Source organism: Bubalus kerabau, chromosome 11, assembly GCF_029407905.1.
Source record: "Bubalus kerabau isolate K-KA32 ecotype Philippines breed swamp buffalo chromosome 11, PCC_UOA_SB_1v2, whole genome shotgun sequence".
Classification (NCBI taxonomy): Eukaryota; Metazoa; Chordata; class Mammalia; order Artiodactyla; family Bovidae; genus Bubalus; species Bubalus kerabau.
Genome location: NC_073634.1, coordinates 76,155,840 through 76,173,438, shown reverse-complemented (window position 1 = coordinate 76,173,438; position 17,599 = coordinate 76,155,840). Strand labels below are relative to the sequence as shown.

The 17,599-nt window shown below is 44.6% G+C and overlaps 1 protein-coding gene across 1 annotated transcript in view; it reads right to left on the bottom strand.

The window, feature by feature from the left end:
- Window positions 1–17,599, bottom strand: part of HADHA (hydroxyacyl-CoA dehydrogenase trifunctional multienzyme complex subunit alpha) — a 43,444-nt gene continuing 25,845 nt past the window's right edge. The window contains exons 12-20 of the mRNA XM_055540733.1: window positions 12,522–12,656; window positions 10,314–10,485; window positions 7,083–7,169; window positions 4,201–4,341; window positions 3,234–3,302; window positions 2,261–2,456; window positions 1,454–1,568; window positions 626–771; window positions 1–538 (exon numbers count right to left, since the gene is read on the bottom strand). Of these exons, the coding sequence (XP_055396708.1) occupies window positions 396–538; window positions 626–771; window positions 1,454–1,568; window positions 2,261–2,456; window positions 3,234–3,302; window positions 4,201–4,341; window positions 7,083–7,169; window positions 10,314–10,485; window positions 12,522–12,656 (1,204 nt within the window). The 3' untranslated portion in view covers window positions 1–395. The remainder of the gene's footprint in view (window positions 539–625; window positions 772–1,453; window positions 1,569–2,260; window positions 2,457–3,233; window positions 3,303–4,200; window positions 4,342–7,082; window positions 7,170–10,313; window positions 10,486–12,521; window positions 12,657–17,599) is intronic.

The window sequence follows — 17,599 nt, the reverse complement described above, 5'->3', positions numbered from 1 at the left end:
GACTAATGAACAGTTTGATTTTTATTGTTAAGTATCTGGCTGAGTGCAAACTTGTCCTCACCACCACTGGCCACCAGTGACCACCACTGGCATCTCGGGAGGAGCAGGCAACAAGGATGGCTCCAGAAACACTGCCACCCTAGGCCTAGAGGCTTATAAATTGGTGCACACAGAGGGTTCCACCTTCCAACAGGAAGTACAAACTACATCGCAGCCAGACTTAGCTGGGAGGGAGAGATGTCCTAGCTAAAGGCACTTTAATCAAGGCACATAACCAATGCCAGAGTTTGTCTTCCTTCTGGTCACTCTGATAAATCTAGACGCCACTCTGTTGAGAAACAGTGCTGCCATGGTTGGCGTTAGTGGGCGAGTGGGCAGGGGACAGGGCCTGCTCATTAGTAGAACTTCTTGTTAGGGTTGTTGGCATGGTCCACAAGCAGCTGACACGGGGTGAACTGTTTTCCATAGGCAGCCTCGTACTTCCGGAGCCGGTCCACTATTTTCTGTGCCCCATACAGATCCACAAAGTGGAAGGGCCCTGAATGCAGAAAGAGGATTTTGTTGAAGGAGAAGCGAAACAAGCTCTGGGGTGAAGTAAGCTACCTTTTTGACTTGCAAGACTGACCTCCAAGATACGGGGGGAAGCCAAGCCCAAAGACTGCACCGATGTCTCCCTCTGTGGGCGTGGCCAAAACCCCTTCCTGCAGGCACAGGATGGCTTCGTTCACAAACCTGGTCACTAGGCGGTACTGGATGTCTTCGTCTGAGGAGCTGCCAACAGGGAGAGACATTCAGGGAGAGGAAGAGTCAAAGGGGAGGATGTAGGGGCCCCAGCACAGAAGGGGAGTGAGGGCTGGTGCTGCTGGAGCTCGGGTGTTAGTTGCTCAGTCATGTCTAATTCTTTGCGACCCCATGGACTGCCGGGCTCCTCTGTCCATGGGATTCTCCAGGCAAGAATACTGGAGCAGGTTGCCATTTCCTTCTCCGCTGGTGCTTGGGGCCAGCCCTAATGAACTTCTGCCTCTAGAGAAGGAGCTGCCCTTGGAAAAGGACAGTAGAGAGCTGCCTGCCCTGATTAACTGGAAACGAGCAGAGAGCACAGGCCCTGCAGGGTAGACAGTATGTCCTGATATCAGCAGGTACTGACTACAGATGACAGTGAACGGTGTGCAGGTTCAGCAAGCCCAGGAGAACTTCCTAGTTGCTTTCTGGTACCCTCAGAGGGACGGCTTATCCAGAGGCCTTCCCAAGGCTTGGCTGCAGTCCTTACCCTGATGTCTAGTAGAGAATGAGGTGGAATGTGGAAAGGCAGAAAGTGTAAAGAATCAGGAAATGTTTTCTCTGATCACATATGGTGATCATAAAAAAAAAAAAAAGGACTGTGGAGGGTCCAAGAAGCTTTGGGCTGGTGAGGAACACACTTCCACATTGATAGCCCCTCAACTGAACTTACACGTCAGGCTGAGAAGGCATCTTCAGACTTGCCAAAATACTGTCCATATCAGAATTCAAATTCTTGTTCTTCACACCCTCCTGGTAGATGTAAAAGCCCTTCCCAGACTTGCGACCTAAAAGAAGCAAGAAAAGGGAGAGTTATGATTTCTCAGAGCTCAGCACCGAGAATTCTCTTCTCTGCTAGTCTACTAGAAAGCCCTAGCCTCTCTTCCATACTCCTGAATTTGTAGATCTAGCTTACCCCAGAAATTAGTATTTGTCAGAAGAGTTCGCAGAGAAGGAAAAAAGAGCTTATGTTTCTTGGAGCTTGGAAATCCAGGTACCTGGGTGGGAAAGGCTGTGTGGCGAGTGTTAATGTCCACGCCCGCAGTACCAGGCCCTTGGACGTCAGGTCCTAGTGTTGATTTTGTTGCTACTTTACCGAGAGAGAAAGCCACCTCTCTGGTGGGCCTCAATTACATACTCAGAGGTTTACTTTCTCCACACAGGTGGTCAGAGAACATGGAAAGCCTGGGTGCAGGGCTCCTGCAGTACCATGGGTGTAGTAGAGGCTGTGGGTGGGATGAAATGCCTGTCAATCTTGCATTGCGTGGGCAATGGCAGAGCCTCAGGAGGCCAGAGTTCCGCCTTTTGTCCATAATCTACAGGCCCAACCTAAGAAGAGGCTGTCATGAAATCATTTTTAAATTCCCTATGACAGGGGGCTCTGTTGAGAAAATACACTCTTTCACCTGGGCCTCTGTAGCTCTTGGGTCGCAGGGACCGTTACTCATGGTGCTAGTTCCATTTCTCTGAGGCTACTCACCCAGGAAGCCCTTGGATATCATCTGCTGCAGCATTTCCAGGCTTCCGCCTGCAAACCGCTCCCCAAACTCTTTGCCGAGATTTTCTGCCACGTGTTTTGCGACATCCACACCAACTTCATCCACCAGCGTAGCGGCGCCCACAGGGAAGCCGAAGCTGGTGGTCAGGGAGTCCAGCTTCTTAGGGCCGACTCCTTCCTGGATGGGCAGCAAACCCAGGACCTCAGGGGAAGGCTGTCCCAGACTCCCCTAAGGGCACCCCGTGCTGCTCTCAGAATCAGCCTGGTGTAGCGCCCACTTCTCTTCTGAGCGCCGCCAGGTCAGACCCAGGACTGGGACTGATACACACAGGGAAGCACAAAGGGGCTGGAGAGCCCCAGGAGAAAGTGTGAACCTTTCCTAACCTATGGCATTCAAAGGAGGTCTAGACATGAACAAGTTATTCATATCTTTCTTGTTTGCAATCCTGAATTGCAAAAATACTGAGATTCCATGCCAGATGTGGTAAGGTTCCCTACCCTGAGAGAGGAGACATCACCAGGGACCAGGGCTGCAGCAGCCCGTGATCCCTGAGTCTAATGGAAGCCTGGCGAGTGTGTCCAGCTCTTTCTGCCACTGATCAACCTGGATGGCTACCAGAGGGGTCTGTGTGTGGCAGAAGCAGGTACAGCACCAATCAGACCAAACGGGTCCTGTTCTGGATGAGGATGCAGAAATAGCACATAGAGCATGTCGGGAGGCCTCGGGGTGACTGGAGCAGGGAGGACGCTTGGGGAGCAGAGCTAAAATTCTGCCCATTTTCTCCCATGACGTCCCAACAGTGGGTGGAATGGAAGGGCAGCAAAAGGCCTTCCGGGAGAAGAGCCAGGAGTCAGTGTATTAGAAGGAAGTCTGCTCTTCATCTTGACATTACCAGTCTGGAAAACTAGTTTCAGGAGTGGAAGATGCCTCTAACATTCTGAGAGTGATACCAACCTGGAGAATTCTGATGACTTCAGACATCATGGGTGCGAGGCACCTGGTGGTATAGAAGCCAGGTCCATCCTGCAAAGGGAGAGAACACAAGCTCATGGGCCCCTCGGTTGAGGGCACTGCCTGAGTCTGAAAGCGGTCTCCCTTCCCCAGGAGCCATTTCAAAATTTAAGGTGATTTATAATCTCAGTCAGAATCCTTAATATTGAACTGCAGAAGCCAGAGCCGGGGGCAGCCTAGTTCAATTCCAAGAGGACAGGAGATAGTCTCACATCACCTGCAAGGTCTGGAATAGTTGGGAGAACCTGCTGTGTCCCAGACCCTGACTCAGCAGTAGTCACACCACTGTCCATACTGTAGATGACTAAGGGGAAATCATATCAAAGAAAGAAAGAAAGTGAAGTCGCTCAGTCGTTTCTGACTCTGCAACACCAAGGACTGTAGCCTACCAGGCTCCTCTGTCCATGGAATTTTCCAGGCAAGAGTACTGGAGTGGGTTGCCATTTCCTTTTCCAGGGAATCTTCCTGACCCGGGGATCAGAACCTGGGTCTTCTGCATTGCAGGCAGATGCAGTACTCTTGCCTGGAAAAATCCCATGGATGGAGGGGCCTGGTGGGCTGCAGTCCATGGGGTCGCTAGGAGTTGGACATGACTGAGCGACTTCACTTTCACTTTTCACTTTCATGCACTGGAGAAGGATATGGCAACCCACTCCAGTGTTCTTGCCTGGAGAATCCCAGGGACGGGGGAGCCTGGTGGGCTGCCGTCTATGGGGTCGCGCAGAGTTGGACACGACTGAAGCGACTTAGCAGCAGCAGCAGCAGCAGCTTTACCATCTGGGCCACCAGGGAAGCCCAATCATATCAAAGCCTGATCTATTTGACCTGAAGAGTCACCAAGAAGCCTGGACATATAAGGAGTTTTCATGGCACTTTTCTGAATCTGCTGCTCTGATCCACAGCTCCTCACCTTAACCACAATGATGACCTTCCCTTGTCTGAGGCCAACATCTACAGCAGAGGCAGTTGTGTCCTTCGAAGTCTTCTCAGTTGTGATAATCTCCAGCAGCTGCATCTTGTCCACGGGAGAGAAGTAGTGCATGCCGATCACCTGGCAAGGGGGACAAAACACTGCCAGACTTAAGAACTCTTGAGAGGGGAAACTTGATAGGGTTCTTTTTTTTTTGCTAGGAAAGCACTGCAGAGAAAGGCTGTTGTAGTAAGGGAATACTGGCTTGATATGGTCAAATGGTTTGGTTTCATGGTTCTTTGATTAAGAGTCCAGTATGTTCATGGGAGAGCTACCCAAAATTCTCTTCCATTTGCTTCTACGGCTTTTCACTGAGGGCAATGGATCTTATCCACAATTAATGCCAAACCCACAGCTAAAGGCCAAATTAGATTTATTGGGAAAGAATGAGTGAGGGTTCCAATTATATTAATGATGACGATGGTTTGGGTGAGAGGGTCCACTTTTTAATGGGTGGGGGGAGACAGGCAGAAGAATTACTTAATATGCTGGACTGTCAGAGATGCATCTAGATTTTACACAGATGGGTCTCACCACCAGGATACTGTCTGCCTTTCCCATTCACAGATTTTGCACATACAGGTTCAGCTAAAACAGGATCCAACTGGCTGAATTTGATTCAACCAATTGGTCTGAATCCTTGGATGTGAAACCTGAGGATACAGAGGGCCAACTGAATTCCCTGTGCTACACTATTTCTATAAGGGACTTGGGGTTCCAGAACTAATCCCCTAAGGACACAGAGGGATGACTGCACTGGGTTTAAATAACATTTCTCAACACTCAAATTCCCTCAAGTGTCATTAAACCAGTGATTCTCAAAGTCAAGTACCCGGACCAGCAGCACTAGCATCGCCTGGCAATGTTAGAACTGCGAATTCTCAGGCCCTCCCCAGACCTACTGAATGAGGTACTCTAGGGGCAGGGCCCAGATCTGTGTTTAAGAATCCCTCCAGGTGATTCTGGTGCATGCTAAAATTTGACAACAGGCTCAATAAGCTAACAATTAGGGAGTCTTCACAACTAAATTGTGACAGAAGTCTATCCATTAATTCATAGTTTTGCCCCCTGTCCCCTACTTCACCTATAACTAATATCTACCATTGACTGACTGCTTACTATCCACTGTTCATTAGCACATTTATCATTTACTCTTTACATGTAATCCATTACAACTCTGTGAACTAGTCAGTCTAATTATCTAGATGAGGAAGAAAGCTTAATCAGGAGGTTAGTATTAGTAGCTCAGGGTCATTTAGTAAACAGCAGGGTGGGACTCCATCAAGGTGGGCCTGTCTCCACAGCTTGCCCACGTCCCATTGTGTGACACACAGGTCACTGAAATGTTACACCAACTTATCAATCCCAAAGTTGCTTTTAACCTCTAAATTATTCTTCTACTTATGTCTAAAATACTTAAAAGATAGGACCTGATTCAGAATATACTCCTGAGCAAAAGGAGTTTGCACTATGTGTAATTTATATACAATAAAATGCACAGAGCTTAACAGCGCTCAGTTTGCTAAGTTCTGATAACTGTGTATCTACCCATGTAATCACGACCCTAGGCAAAACCTGTTTACATTGCTCAAAAAAGTTGTGCCAAAAGGTGACCACCTCTGTCCTAGATTTCTGGGACATGCCCAGGTGGAATACTTCTCAGGTGGAGTACTGGAGGGCCTGTGTCCTGGGCACATCGAGATGGCTGGTCGCCCTGCTTGGGCTGCCGTGGCCTTACTCTTACATGAATGACATAGGCAAGCAAAAGACAAAAGCTCAAGGTCTCTGGGGGGTGAGGAACGCAAAGTGTGCTGCTTGTTCCACTCCACGGGGGAGAAAGAGAGGTTAGCATCACAGACACAGCAGCAGGGTCTCTTCTGCTGCCTCAGTGCTGAGGAGCTGCTGCGAGTGGTTATGACGTGGCCAGATCTGCCTTGACCCTGTGTCTGGTGTCTTCCCGCAGGGCCACACTCACAGCTGCTACTTCTCCCTGCAACCTCCTCCTGCCATTACTGAGCCTGCCTCTATCAGGCCCACGTGACCTCTAATCTGCTGCATGCTGGGAAACAAGATGACCCTGTGTCAGCAAGCTATTAGAACAGCAATCAATAGACTTTTAGGTTTTGAGCACATGGACTTTGTATTAACAGTTATGGCTGTTTAAAGGTCTTTTATATTTCCTGCTGACTTCTGGCTGGTTCTGGTTAGCTGAGGCTAACTGCTATCCTCCAGAGAGGTGAACTGTTTTTTTTCTCCTTGAATGATTGCACTTGATTTCTCTGGTAGACAGCAGAAGCTCAAAGATAAATTTTCAGGTACTGTTTCAAACATTCACAGTGAAGTGCTTCTACACCTACCCCTCTCCTGTCCTGGGGAGAAGCTCTAAGCAAACCCATGTGTGGACACATCCCACTGCACCCCAAGATCTTCCATCTCTGGGTCCGCAGTGGGAACCAAACCCATTCCAGACAGTCACCAGAGAATGCTCTGTAGCTCAAGTGTTATTTTTGGAGCATCTCTTGTTTTAGAGCCTGGCTTTCAATACCCAACTGTAAAAAAAAGGTAGCTTTTATAGTCTGAGCCTGAATAATAATTCCCATTAAGAATGCAAATCATCTATAAGGTATATTTTAGTTGTACTTCACTTGTTTCTTCATCTCACACTGGTCATGTTACTAGCTTTTCTGTGACCAGTTTCTGGGACTACATCATCACCCTCACCCACTTTATAATCCATACCTCTCCCTTCTCAAGTTCTAAGCCTTCATCAGTGAGCCTGAAGCAGCAAAACATTTCAGAATTTTCCTCTGCTCAGAATTTACCTTCTCAGGTCTTTTACTGACAGTAGCAATCTCACCGATCGGAAGAGCAGACGTGTTGCTGGCAAAGACACAGTGATCTGGAATCACCTGCAGGAGAAAAGCATTTAAGAATGTGTCAGGTAGGCCCGGGAGGTGACGACAGCCCAAAGCAGTCAATGAGCGACGACTGGGTCTCTGCCATCCTCATCTTTGTAAGAATAAACCATAACGTGCATGCCTATTTCATGTTACACATGTGATACTCAGAAATGGCACACCACTATAATTATATCTACAGTACAAGAATACTATTAACTTAGCTTTATTGAACTGGAGAATAGTCTCTAATGTAGACTGTCTCAGCATTCTGCCCACAATCTTGACTTATTCACACTTTTATTCAGATGATTAGATGAAAAACATGGAATGCACACCTGTCAAGCTTGTGCAAATCTGGGCAAGCAGAATCCTAACATCAGAGCTGAGAATCAAGGTTTAAGATACATTTGATTCACTGAAACAATGGGTATAAAACAAGACCAATTATAATGAGGATAAAAATAAAGGACTGTATTAAGATTTTATGAAAAAGAAGAAAGAGGAAAAAAGTAGGCATCTAATGGGCAAAACCTGGCTTGGCAGTAAACTTGTGTACAGAGCCCATGATCTTATTTTTTATTATTTTTATTTGGTTGCACTGGGTCTTAGTTGCGGAATGTGGGATCTAGTTCCCTGACCAGGGACTGAACCTGGGCCGCTTGCATTAGGAGTGTGGAGTCTTAGCCACTGGACCACCAGGGAAGTTCCCCATGATCTAACTTAATCAAAAGTATAATGTAAGTCAAAAGTAGAGCCCGATGGGCAGAAAGCTAACAGTCTCAAGCTGTGTCATTAGTGGTATAGTGTCTAATGTTGGTGGTAAAATTCTCTATGAAGAGCAAACCAATGTCTCCAAAGATGGCTGGCAACAGAATGTCCCTCCTGGTACATGTGTGTCTCTGTGCATCCAGAGGGGGAGTCTCCTTCCCCTCCCCTTAAACCTGGCCTGGCCTGTGATGTGCTTTTACCAATGGAAAGCAGCAGAAGTGACTCTGCCAGTTGCAGGCCTCGCCTAGTGAAGCCCGATGGCTTCTGCTCTGTTCTCTTGGACGCCGGCAGCCATGCTGCAGAGAAGTTCTGGTTCAGCCACTAAGTGAGGACAGGCCACGGGGAGAGGGAGGGGCCCCAATAAGCTTTCTGCTGAATGCAGTCTCGCGAGCGCCCCTACTGGGAAGCCACCTGGAGTTAAGGGCAAGCTGCCTCTTGGAGCCCTGCCCTAACTGCAGAACTGTGAAAAGGTCACGGTGATTTGTGGTGGTCTGTGGTGGTTTCTCATACGTCAAGAGAACTCTGAGACATGGTGAAGACAACAGAAGAAATGACCGAGACAGTGAGGAGTCTGGAGATACGGATTATGAAGATATCAAAGGAGGGAGTTTCTTTAGCTTTGTGGAGAGGAAAGAAGTGAAATTTTGAATCCCTGAGGAACACTCGGTGGACTCAGCTTTACCATTTGCCTTTAAAGAAAGCAGAGCCCAGGATCTGAGGCTCTACTAAAGGTCTTGCACCTGAAATTTTTTGATGCTCTAAAGACAGCTCTGTTCTGGACCTCGCTCTTTTCTACTCTTTCTGAAGAACTTCTTTGAGTATCTCCTACCTTAGATGATTTCACTAGCTTCACTGAAGAGGTAAAGGCCAGTGATTTATTACATAAATATCCACAACATACATGATATCTTGGACTTTACGTTTGGCAATCATCTTCCTACTCTTTTCTTACTATCAGCTAAAAGTTCATGACTCCCTGAACACCCTCCCCTTCTTATCTCCGTCTGCTGCCTCTTCCCTGGTGCCTTCCCTCTGTGGCCTGCATGGACACAGGAAACCTCTTTGCTTTTCTTTCTCTTTCCTTTCTCTTCTCCCTTTGGCTTGAAGTACTGTATTGATTTGTTTACAGCCTGTACATCTCCTGATCTTATCCCTCTTTCTTCTTTTCCGTGATCACTGGCTTTCCAACTGCTAACCCTAACAAACTTCTCTACACACAGATCCTCCCAAAGCCTGATTTTCCGGAAGCAAACACCATCATCCCGTCAGGTGACAAATGCTCTTTCAGTGGTGAATGGCTGTGTCTACTTTTGCCGCCCCTCAGCCTTCCCTCTGGTGCCTGCTGGAGTGCCCCCTGAAGCCCCAGAAACACTGGGCATACATCTCTGGGGCAGGGCCACCTCAGGACAGAGGGTCACACACCTACCCTGCTCTTCTGAATATTCTCCTGCAGCTGACTCTCCATTGCACTCTGTCTAAAGAGAAGACTTTGGAATGTGTGTTTCACAAGTGGAATCTGTCCCCAACCCGAGCTGCTGCTCTTTAGTTTCTAAACCCGCGGTCTTGAGTAGAGCAGAGACTGTCCTCAAGTGGCAGGAGTCCTAGGAACACAGCCCACTACTTGAGACGCCTGGAATGTTGCCAAGTCAGTGCCACTTTATGTACACCGCTCACGGACCTCCACTCTGCTTACTTCACTGCAGGCTAGTCCAGGCCCTGGTTCCACCTCTCACCTGGAGTATTGCCACATCTTCTTTCCTCCTCCTTCATACCACCTGGTTTAAGTACTTGTTTTGTTCATGTCATCCCATCTCAAGAGGTGACTGTGCACAGCATGTGGACTCAAGACCAAAGTAGCATTTTCCACAAAATGAGCATCTGAATTCTGCCTGGAGAGTGTTTCTTCCTATTTCCTCTACTGCCTAGACCTGAATTGAGCTGTAGCTTGCAGCCAACCTGAAATGCCAAGATGTCGGGCTATAGTCCATGAGGTTATCTGTGTATGTCTGGGTGACTAAACTCCCATGTCAGGCTAATGAACTCTCTGCTTCAGTTAATAAGGTACTTGTGTGTCTTCCCTGAGGACTTTGATTTGATCTTTACACACAGTGTACAGGTTCATGTAAAAACTTATGTCTGGGGGGACACAGCTTTGAGGGGTACCTCAAAACTGCTGTGGAGCCTGCTGTACTCCCTTTTACCTGGCAAAGAAAATAAAGCTACTTTACCTTCTCCCATCCACCCCCCACAAAGAAACAAACAAAACCCCTTACATTTGGGCCCTAAGAACAGAACCACGAGTTTCTTGTCGTTCTTTTAAAGAACCCCATGTCCGTGTTCGCCACTCACTGCACGAGGAGTCAGCACTGCAGGCCCCGTGCTTACCGCTTCTGCCTCCTTCAGCACTCTGTGCTTAAGGTTGAGGTCCTCAAAAACGGCTTCAATCACCATGTCGGCCTTTTCAAAACCCCGGTAATCAAGCTGCCCAATCAAGTTGCTGAACATGGCATCCCTTTCAAATGATGTTAGTGTTTTCTTCTTCACTTTATCATTCAATCTGGAAACAAAACAAAACACATCTCTAGTCGGAGTGGGAGAACAGGAAACTAATATTTACTGAGTGTCCGTGGGCCAGAAAATGTACCGTGTATTTTCTACCAATTCAGCGAGGTTAGCTATGCCCCCCCATTTTGAGGGAACTGAGCTGCTCAAAGAAGCTCAGACGGACTTGTTAAGGGAGGGTACTAGGATTCAGACAGGTTGACCCTCACATCCACAGTCCTCCTACTACAAGATGCCTCTAATGCCCAACCTGCATACAACAGCTAAATCTGCCAAGAGGAGTAAACATGAACACCAGAATGGCAAACAAAAAAGCAGCTTGAGTCATTCTCTACCTATGACAGGGGAGACAGCCAACATGGGTCTGAGACCACATGAGTTTATACTCGCTTCCATATCATTGTGTTATTCTGTAACTGTGATCTACTGGAGGACAGAGACCCTGCATTATGTCTTATATTCTTAATCCATTTCCTGGTCAGTACCTAGTAGCACAGTATATTGATTACATAAAACATTAACTCAACATTTCTTCTTCCCCAGAGAGCTAAACAAGATTCCTGCTACTCAGACACTGAACTGATTGTTTTTATTGCCAAGGAAAACAGGCTCTCTTAGGTTTCACTCTGACCACACTTGCAGAATAAATGACCTAGAGTTTTCCTCTGAATTAAGAATGAGCTGCAATCCATTCATTAGTTTCCTTAACCAAAAGAAGAAGCCACGTGGTGAGTTCAAACTAGTAGTCAAAGTCTTAAAGTATGGATTCAAATATCCTGGTTTCTGGCAGCTATGTTGGCAGTCAGCAAATAAGATGCCTCTGAATGTTCAAAGTATTATTAGTTGCTCTAATTCTGATGCCTAATGGAACTATTCCTAAGGGAGGACTAGAGATGTGTATGTCCCGAGTCAACAGTGTGGTGAGGGGCACTTGCCAGAGCCTGATGTTTCTAAGGCCAAAAGGGAAACCCAGGACAGCTGGATCCAAAAGAGATCGAGGAGAAAAGGTTACTCTAGAGCAGCAATTTCTCATTTGGGTGACAGAATGAAATGCTGTTTGGGAACACTTGCATGCTGGCCTCAGGGCAATGGTTACCAAGCATGTGCCATTTTTGGGCTCTGAATCTCTTTTACTATAGCACCTTACTATCTTGACATTAAGATAGTGGCTATCTGCCAACATGATTAAACCTTCGAGGTGGTGCGTGGTATTATGGCAGCAATATATGAGCCTCTCTGCAGAAAAGGGGTAAAAACATGTGTAAGCTACATAATTCATTTAAGAAACAAAAAGCTCACTCAGCTAAAAGTCACATGTAAGACAATCAAAGTGCAGCCAGCCTCAGACAGTCCATTACAATGGAGCAGAGAAATAAGCTGAAACCGATTCCCAGTTTTGCCAAGTTTGTTGTTCCACTTTTCCCTTCTGCATTATGGGCTGGGGGTGGGGTATGAGAAGGGGGATGGGCAAGAGGGAGAATATTCCCCTTTTATTAATTCAGAGGGAAGATGGAGACACAGTCTATAAGATCCAGACACTATGGAGCCAAATCAGTTAACTGCTTCTCCATGGTCATGCCAGTCAAGAAATACGAGGCTCACGAGTACAGATCCTAGCCCTATCTTCTGGATGCAATTACACGTTTCCTCATATCCCAAATCTCAGTTCTCTCCATAGACACACCCAGTCATGCTGTTTCAATATTCTAAAACAATACAGCAATTAAAATTCTGATACCAAAGCATAACGTACATGATATCTAAAAACATCTAATACGTAAGGTTTTCTCTTCTGCACTCAAAGACTATAGACCCCAATGATGTTAATGATTTATAATAACATTGTCTACAACAACAGCAAAAAAAAAAAAAAAAAAAGTGAAAGAAGGAATTAGTGTTTCTCAAAATCAAAGAAATAAGACTTAAATATGGAGTATCCAGTACAGATCATGTTCAGGAAAAAGGAAACTGTGATGGTGAAAATCAAAACACATTCTACTCTCCCAGCAAAGGCAGAGAGAGCAGGCTCACCCTTTGAACACCTGCTGCTGTCCTCGACCCAGCGCGGGCAGTGTAGTGTCCTTAAGTATGGTCTGTAGGCCCTTATCCACGGAGACTTGAGCAATGCCGGCTCCCATCAGCCCTGCACCAAGAACAGCAAGCTGCCTGAAAAGCAAAGGATGAAACGACTTTTGATAAAAGCTCTTAATTCAGTAAAAAGTGGGATTGCCCAGGTTATCATCCAATAAACCAACTAAAGCAGGGACAACAATAAAGTATTTAAAATCATTTTTATCTACAAAGACACCTTTCATAAATGACAGATTTTTAAAGTTACATGCAAAAATCCATTAGGTCTAAAGAATTGGTTTACCTAAAAAGAATTATACTGATTTTCAATCATTCCCGAGATGACTGAAAACAAAACAAAACAACCCAGATTATGCTTAAATTCACGAGTACTTTTCTTCAAACAAAGGCCAACTTGCAGTGATGGGCACAAAGACTAATTCTCTTTTCAACTACTTACTTGTTAGTGATTTTGCCATTTTCCAGTCATCTTTCATTTCTCCTGAAATCTGCGCCTTTATCACGCTTTACTTGGATTGGTTCAAAAGCCTTCCCTCAAACACCTCCATACATGCGTCTGACTGCCTTTTCCAGCCCTGAATTCCTCTTGAACTTATCAGAACCATTTGGCTTATACCGCAGTATTCTGGAATGGCTTTCATGTACATTATTTTTGTCTCCTCAACTAAATTCTAACCTTTCTGAAGGACAGAGTTCATGTCTGATGACTCTTTAGTTTTCCATAGTTCTGGAACAATATGCCATTTTCCCATTAGTAACTAAAAAAATTTTTCAGAACAACTTCCTTCATAAAAGAAGCCCAAGTTTACAGCACTGCAGATCTAAATTAGAGCTGCTTCATTCCTAACAATTCTGATATTCAAAAATCTTATTCAAGACCTGAAAAAAAAAACCTAATTTCAACTCCAGGGAGCATCTTTCAAATGCAGTTTTGTGATAATACACATATTTTACATGTTGAGTGTTAAGTAACTGGAGAACATGAGAAAAATAGGGTAGAAAAATATAAAGAATAGGAGCTGAAAAACTTGTTCATATATTTACTGCATTGAAATTATAAAATTTTCTTGAGAAACGACCCCACAAAAATTAAGACAACCACAGAAGAGGAAGAAATTTGCAACATGCATAGCAGACAAAAGATTGCTATGAGGGAATTATAAAGAACACACATATCAAGATCAACAACAACCCAATAAAATGGGCTGGGGTTTATACAAAGCAACTCACAAAAGACAGATTGCCAATAAAATGCCCAATCTCCCTAATAATCTGGGAAATACAAACTAAAATAAGACACTCTCCCCATTAGGTTGGCAAAAGTTTAAAAAGTAAATATGAAGGTGAGGATGTAAAAAAATTGGTTCTTTCATGTGTGGCTGATAGAAGTATGGTGGTGGTGGTGGTGGTGGTGGTTTAGACACTAAGTATACTTTGCCCTATCAGTTCAGTTCAGTCGCTCAGTCGTGTCCGACTCTTTGAGACCCCATGAATTGCAGCATGCCAGGCCTCCCTGTCCATTACCATCTCCCGGAGTTCACTCAAACTCACGTCCATCGAGTCGGTGATACCATCCAGCCATCTCATCCTCTGTCGTCCCCTTCTCCTCCTGCCCCCAATCCCTCCCAGCATCAGGGTCTTTTCCAATGAGTCAACTTTTTGCATGAGGTGGCCAAAGTACTGGAGTTTCAGCTTTAGCATCATTCCTTCCAAAGAACACCCAGGACTGATCTCCTTTAGAACGGACTGGTTGGATCTCCTTGTAGTCCAAGGGACTCTCAAGAGTCTTCTCCAACACCACACTTCAAAAGCATCAATTCTTCAGTGCTCAGCTTTCTTCACAGTCCAACTCTCACATCCATACATGACCACAGGAAAAACCATAGCCTTGACTAGACGGACCTTTGTTGACAAAGGAATGTCTCTGCTTTTGAATATGCTATCTAGGTCGGTCATAACTTTCTTTCCAAGGAGTGAGCGTCTTTTAATTTCATGGCTGCAATCACCATCTGCAGGTATTTTGGAGCCCAAAAAAGTAAAGTCTGACACTGTTTCCACTGTTTCCCCATCTATTTGCCATGAAGTGATGGGACTGAATGCCATGATCTTCGTTTTCTGAATGTTGAGCTTTAAGCCAACTTTTTCACTCTCCTCTTTCACTTTCATCAAGAGGCTGTTTAGTTCTTCTTCACTTTCTGCCATAAGGGTGGTGTCATCTGCATATCTGAGGTTATTGATATTTCTCTTGGCAATCTTGATTCCAGCCTGTGCTTCTTCCAGCCTAGCATTTCTCATGATGTATTCTGCATATAAGTTAAATAAGCAGGGTGACAATATACAGCGTTGACGTCCTCCTTTTCCTATTTGGAACCAGTCTGTTGTTCCATGTCCAGTTCTAACTGTTGCTTCCTGACCTGCATATAGGTTTCTCAAGAGGCAAGTCAGGTGGTCTGGTATTCCCCTCTCAGAATTTTCCAGTTTATTGTGATCCATACAGTCAAAGGCTTTGGCATAGTTGATAAAGCAGAAATAGATGTTCTTCTGGAACTCTCTTGCTTTTTCGATGATCCAGCGGATGTCAGCAATTTGATCTTTGGTTCCTCTGCCTTTTCTAAAGCCAGCTTGAACATCTGGAAGTTCACCATTCACGTATTAATGAAGCCTGGCTTGGAGAATTTTGAGCATTATTTTACTAGTGTGTGAGATGAGTGCAATTGTGCAGTAGTTTGAATATTCTTTGGCGTTGCCTTTCTTTGGGATTGGAATGAAAACTAGCTTTTTCCAGACCTGTGGCCACTGCCGAGTTTTCCAAATTTGCTGGCATATTGAGTGCAGCACTTTCACAGCATCATCTTTCAGGATTTGAAATAGCTCAACTGGAATTCCATCACCTCCACTAGCTTTGTTTGTAGTGATGCTTTCTAAGGCCCACTTGACTTCACAGTCCAGGATGTCTGGCTCTAGGTGAGTGATCACACCTTTGTGATTATCTTGGTTGTGAAGATTTTTGTACAGTTCTTCTGTGTATTCTTGCCACCTCTGCTTGATATCTTCTGCTTCTGTTAGGTCCATACCATTTCTGTCCTTTATTGTGCCCATCTTTGCATGAAATGTTCCCTTGGTATCTCTAATTTTCTTGAAGAGATCTCTAGTTTTTCCCATTCTAGGAGGTCAAATGTATTAAAACCAAAAATTGTATTCTCTATGACCCAGTAATTCTACTATCTACTCCAAGGAAATGGACTTATGCATAAGATGATATGCTAGGATGAAGAGTCATGTAATGTTTACAATAATGAAAAAATTGGGAACAACCACCAGTCCATCAGTAGGCGATGAAAAGGAACAAGTTAACTGGTATGTAACCATCATACACAGTCTCTCTCCCAAGTTGTACCACCGACTAAAAAGAGCAAGTTATAGGATCCATACTGATAGACCCCTTTTATATTAATAAAACATTTAAATCATAAATACAAAACAGATTCATCTAGTATTTAAAAAGTTTTTAAAAAAAGGATAATAAGAATGCATTCTTCATATAAAAAATTATTTTATGAAAAGAGAAAATAGGTAAGGAATTCAAATTACCCCCCAAAGTGAAAGGGAAGAGGCCTAGAGAAACAGAAGTGGAACTATTACTGATAACTAGAGAAGCAGGAAGGGGGATGCCCTTTCTTCAATTTATTAAATTTTCAGTTCAACCTAGTCTGTCCTGCATACCTTATAATTTATTCTTCATTTCTAACATGATGTTATCTTTTCCTTCAATTTATTTCCCCAAGTTAGGTCAACTCTTACATCATCCTGTTTTTCTGTCTGTTTAGTTCTGAGTTTTTGAATTTTTGATTCAAAGTAATTCTTTTTCTTATCTGCAAATATTTACTTAAGGTCACAGAATTCAAGTCTGGGAGCATTCTGTTACAGTTTTCTTTTGCACTGTGGAGGTTGTGGGGGCAGAGTTTTCATAAGCTTAAGTATTTTGATTCTCATTTGTTTCTTCTTCCATGGGTTTCATACCCATGCTGCCTGTCTTTTCTGTGTACTGGTACACAGTAACAGCTTCTCCGGGTGGGTATCATATATATTATAACAGTAAGAGTTACACACAGACTAGAATAAGAGTTGGAGTGTCTAACTAGGTTTCTTAAAAGTAAATACTTATAATTTAAAATTTAATGGTAAATTTTTATAGGATGTGTGAAGAAGTACAGATTAAAGTGCTATCATCATGCCACTGCAACATGGAAGTAAATGCGCTCAGCCACTGAATGTGAGATACTTGCCAACGTTGGTGGTTCACAGGCAGATTGAAACCAATTGATACAGACTGATAACAGATTGATACTGATCACCATGTGTGCTGGACAAGCAGTGAAGATTGTATTTCATATTCTAATTTGGAAATCAGTCCTCTTGGCAAGAATCTTATCTGTCTCACCTGGACTTCTTACTGATTTCCTCTTCTGCTTTAGATTTGAATCTCATTAAAGGTGAGAGAGGTTGTAAAGGAGAAGGAAGTAACATTAGCTGCTTTCACAAGCCCCTCTGTGTAATTCAGCTAGACAGTGTTTCTCAACCTTGGCACTACCAGCATTTTGGACTGGTTACTTTGTTCTGTGGCTCTCCTATGTACTGCAGGATGTTGAGCAACATTCCTGGCCACTGCCCACCAGACGCCTGTCTCATCCCTCCCTCCCCAGTTGTGACACCTAAAAATGTCTCCTGACATTGTCAAGTGTCCCCTGGTGGCAACAGTGCCCAGGTTAAGAACCACTGAGCAAGAGGGTGAGTTTAGGGACATTATTAAACTTCAGATGCTGAAGAGCTATTTAGGCAGCATAACATTGAAAGCCTCGCTAAAGAGAATAGATAGGAAACAGGTAAGGGGATTCAAATATTTAGGCTACAAGCAAAACAAAGGACAAGTCTTTAGTGGCTAGAATAAGGCTTTATGGTTTTGTTTTGTTTTTTGCTGTGCTGAGGCCTGCGGAATCTTAGTTCCCCAACCAAGGACT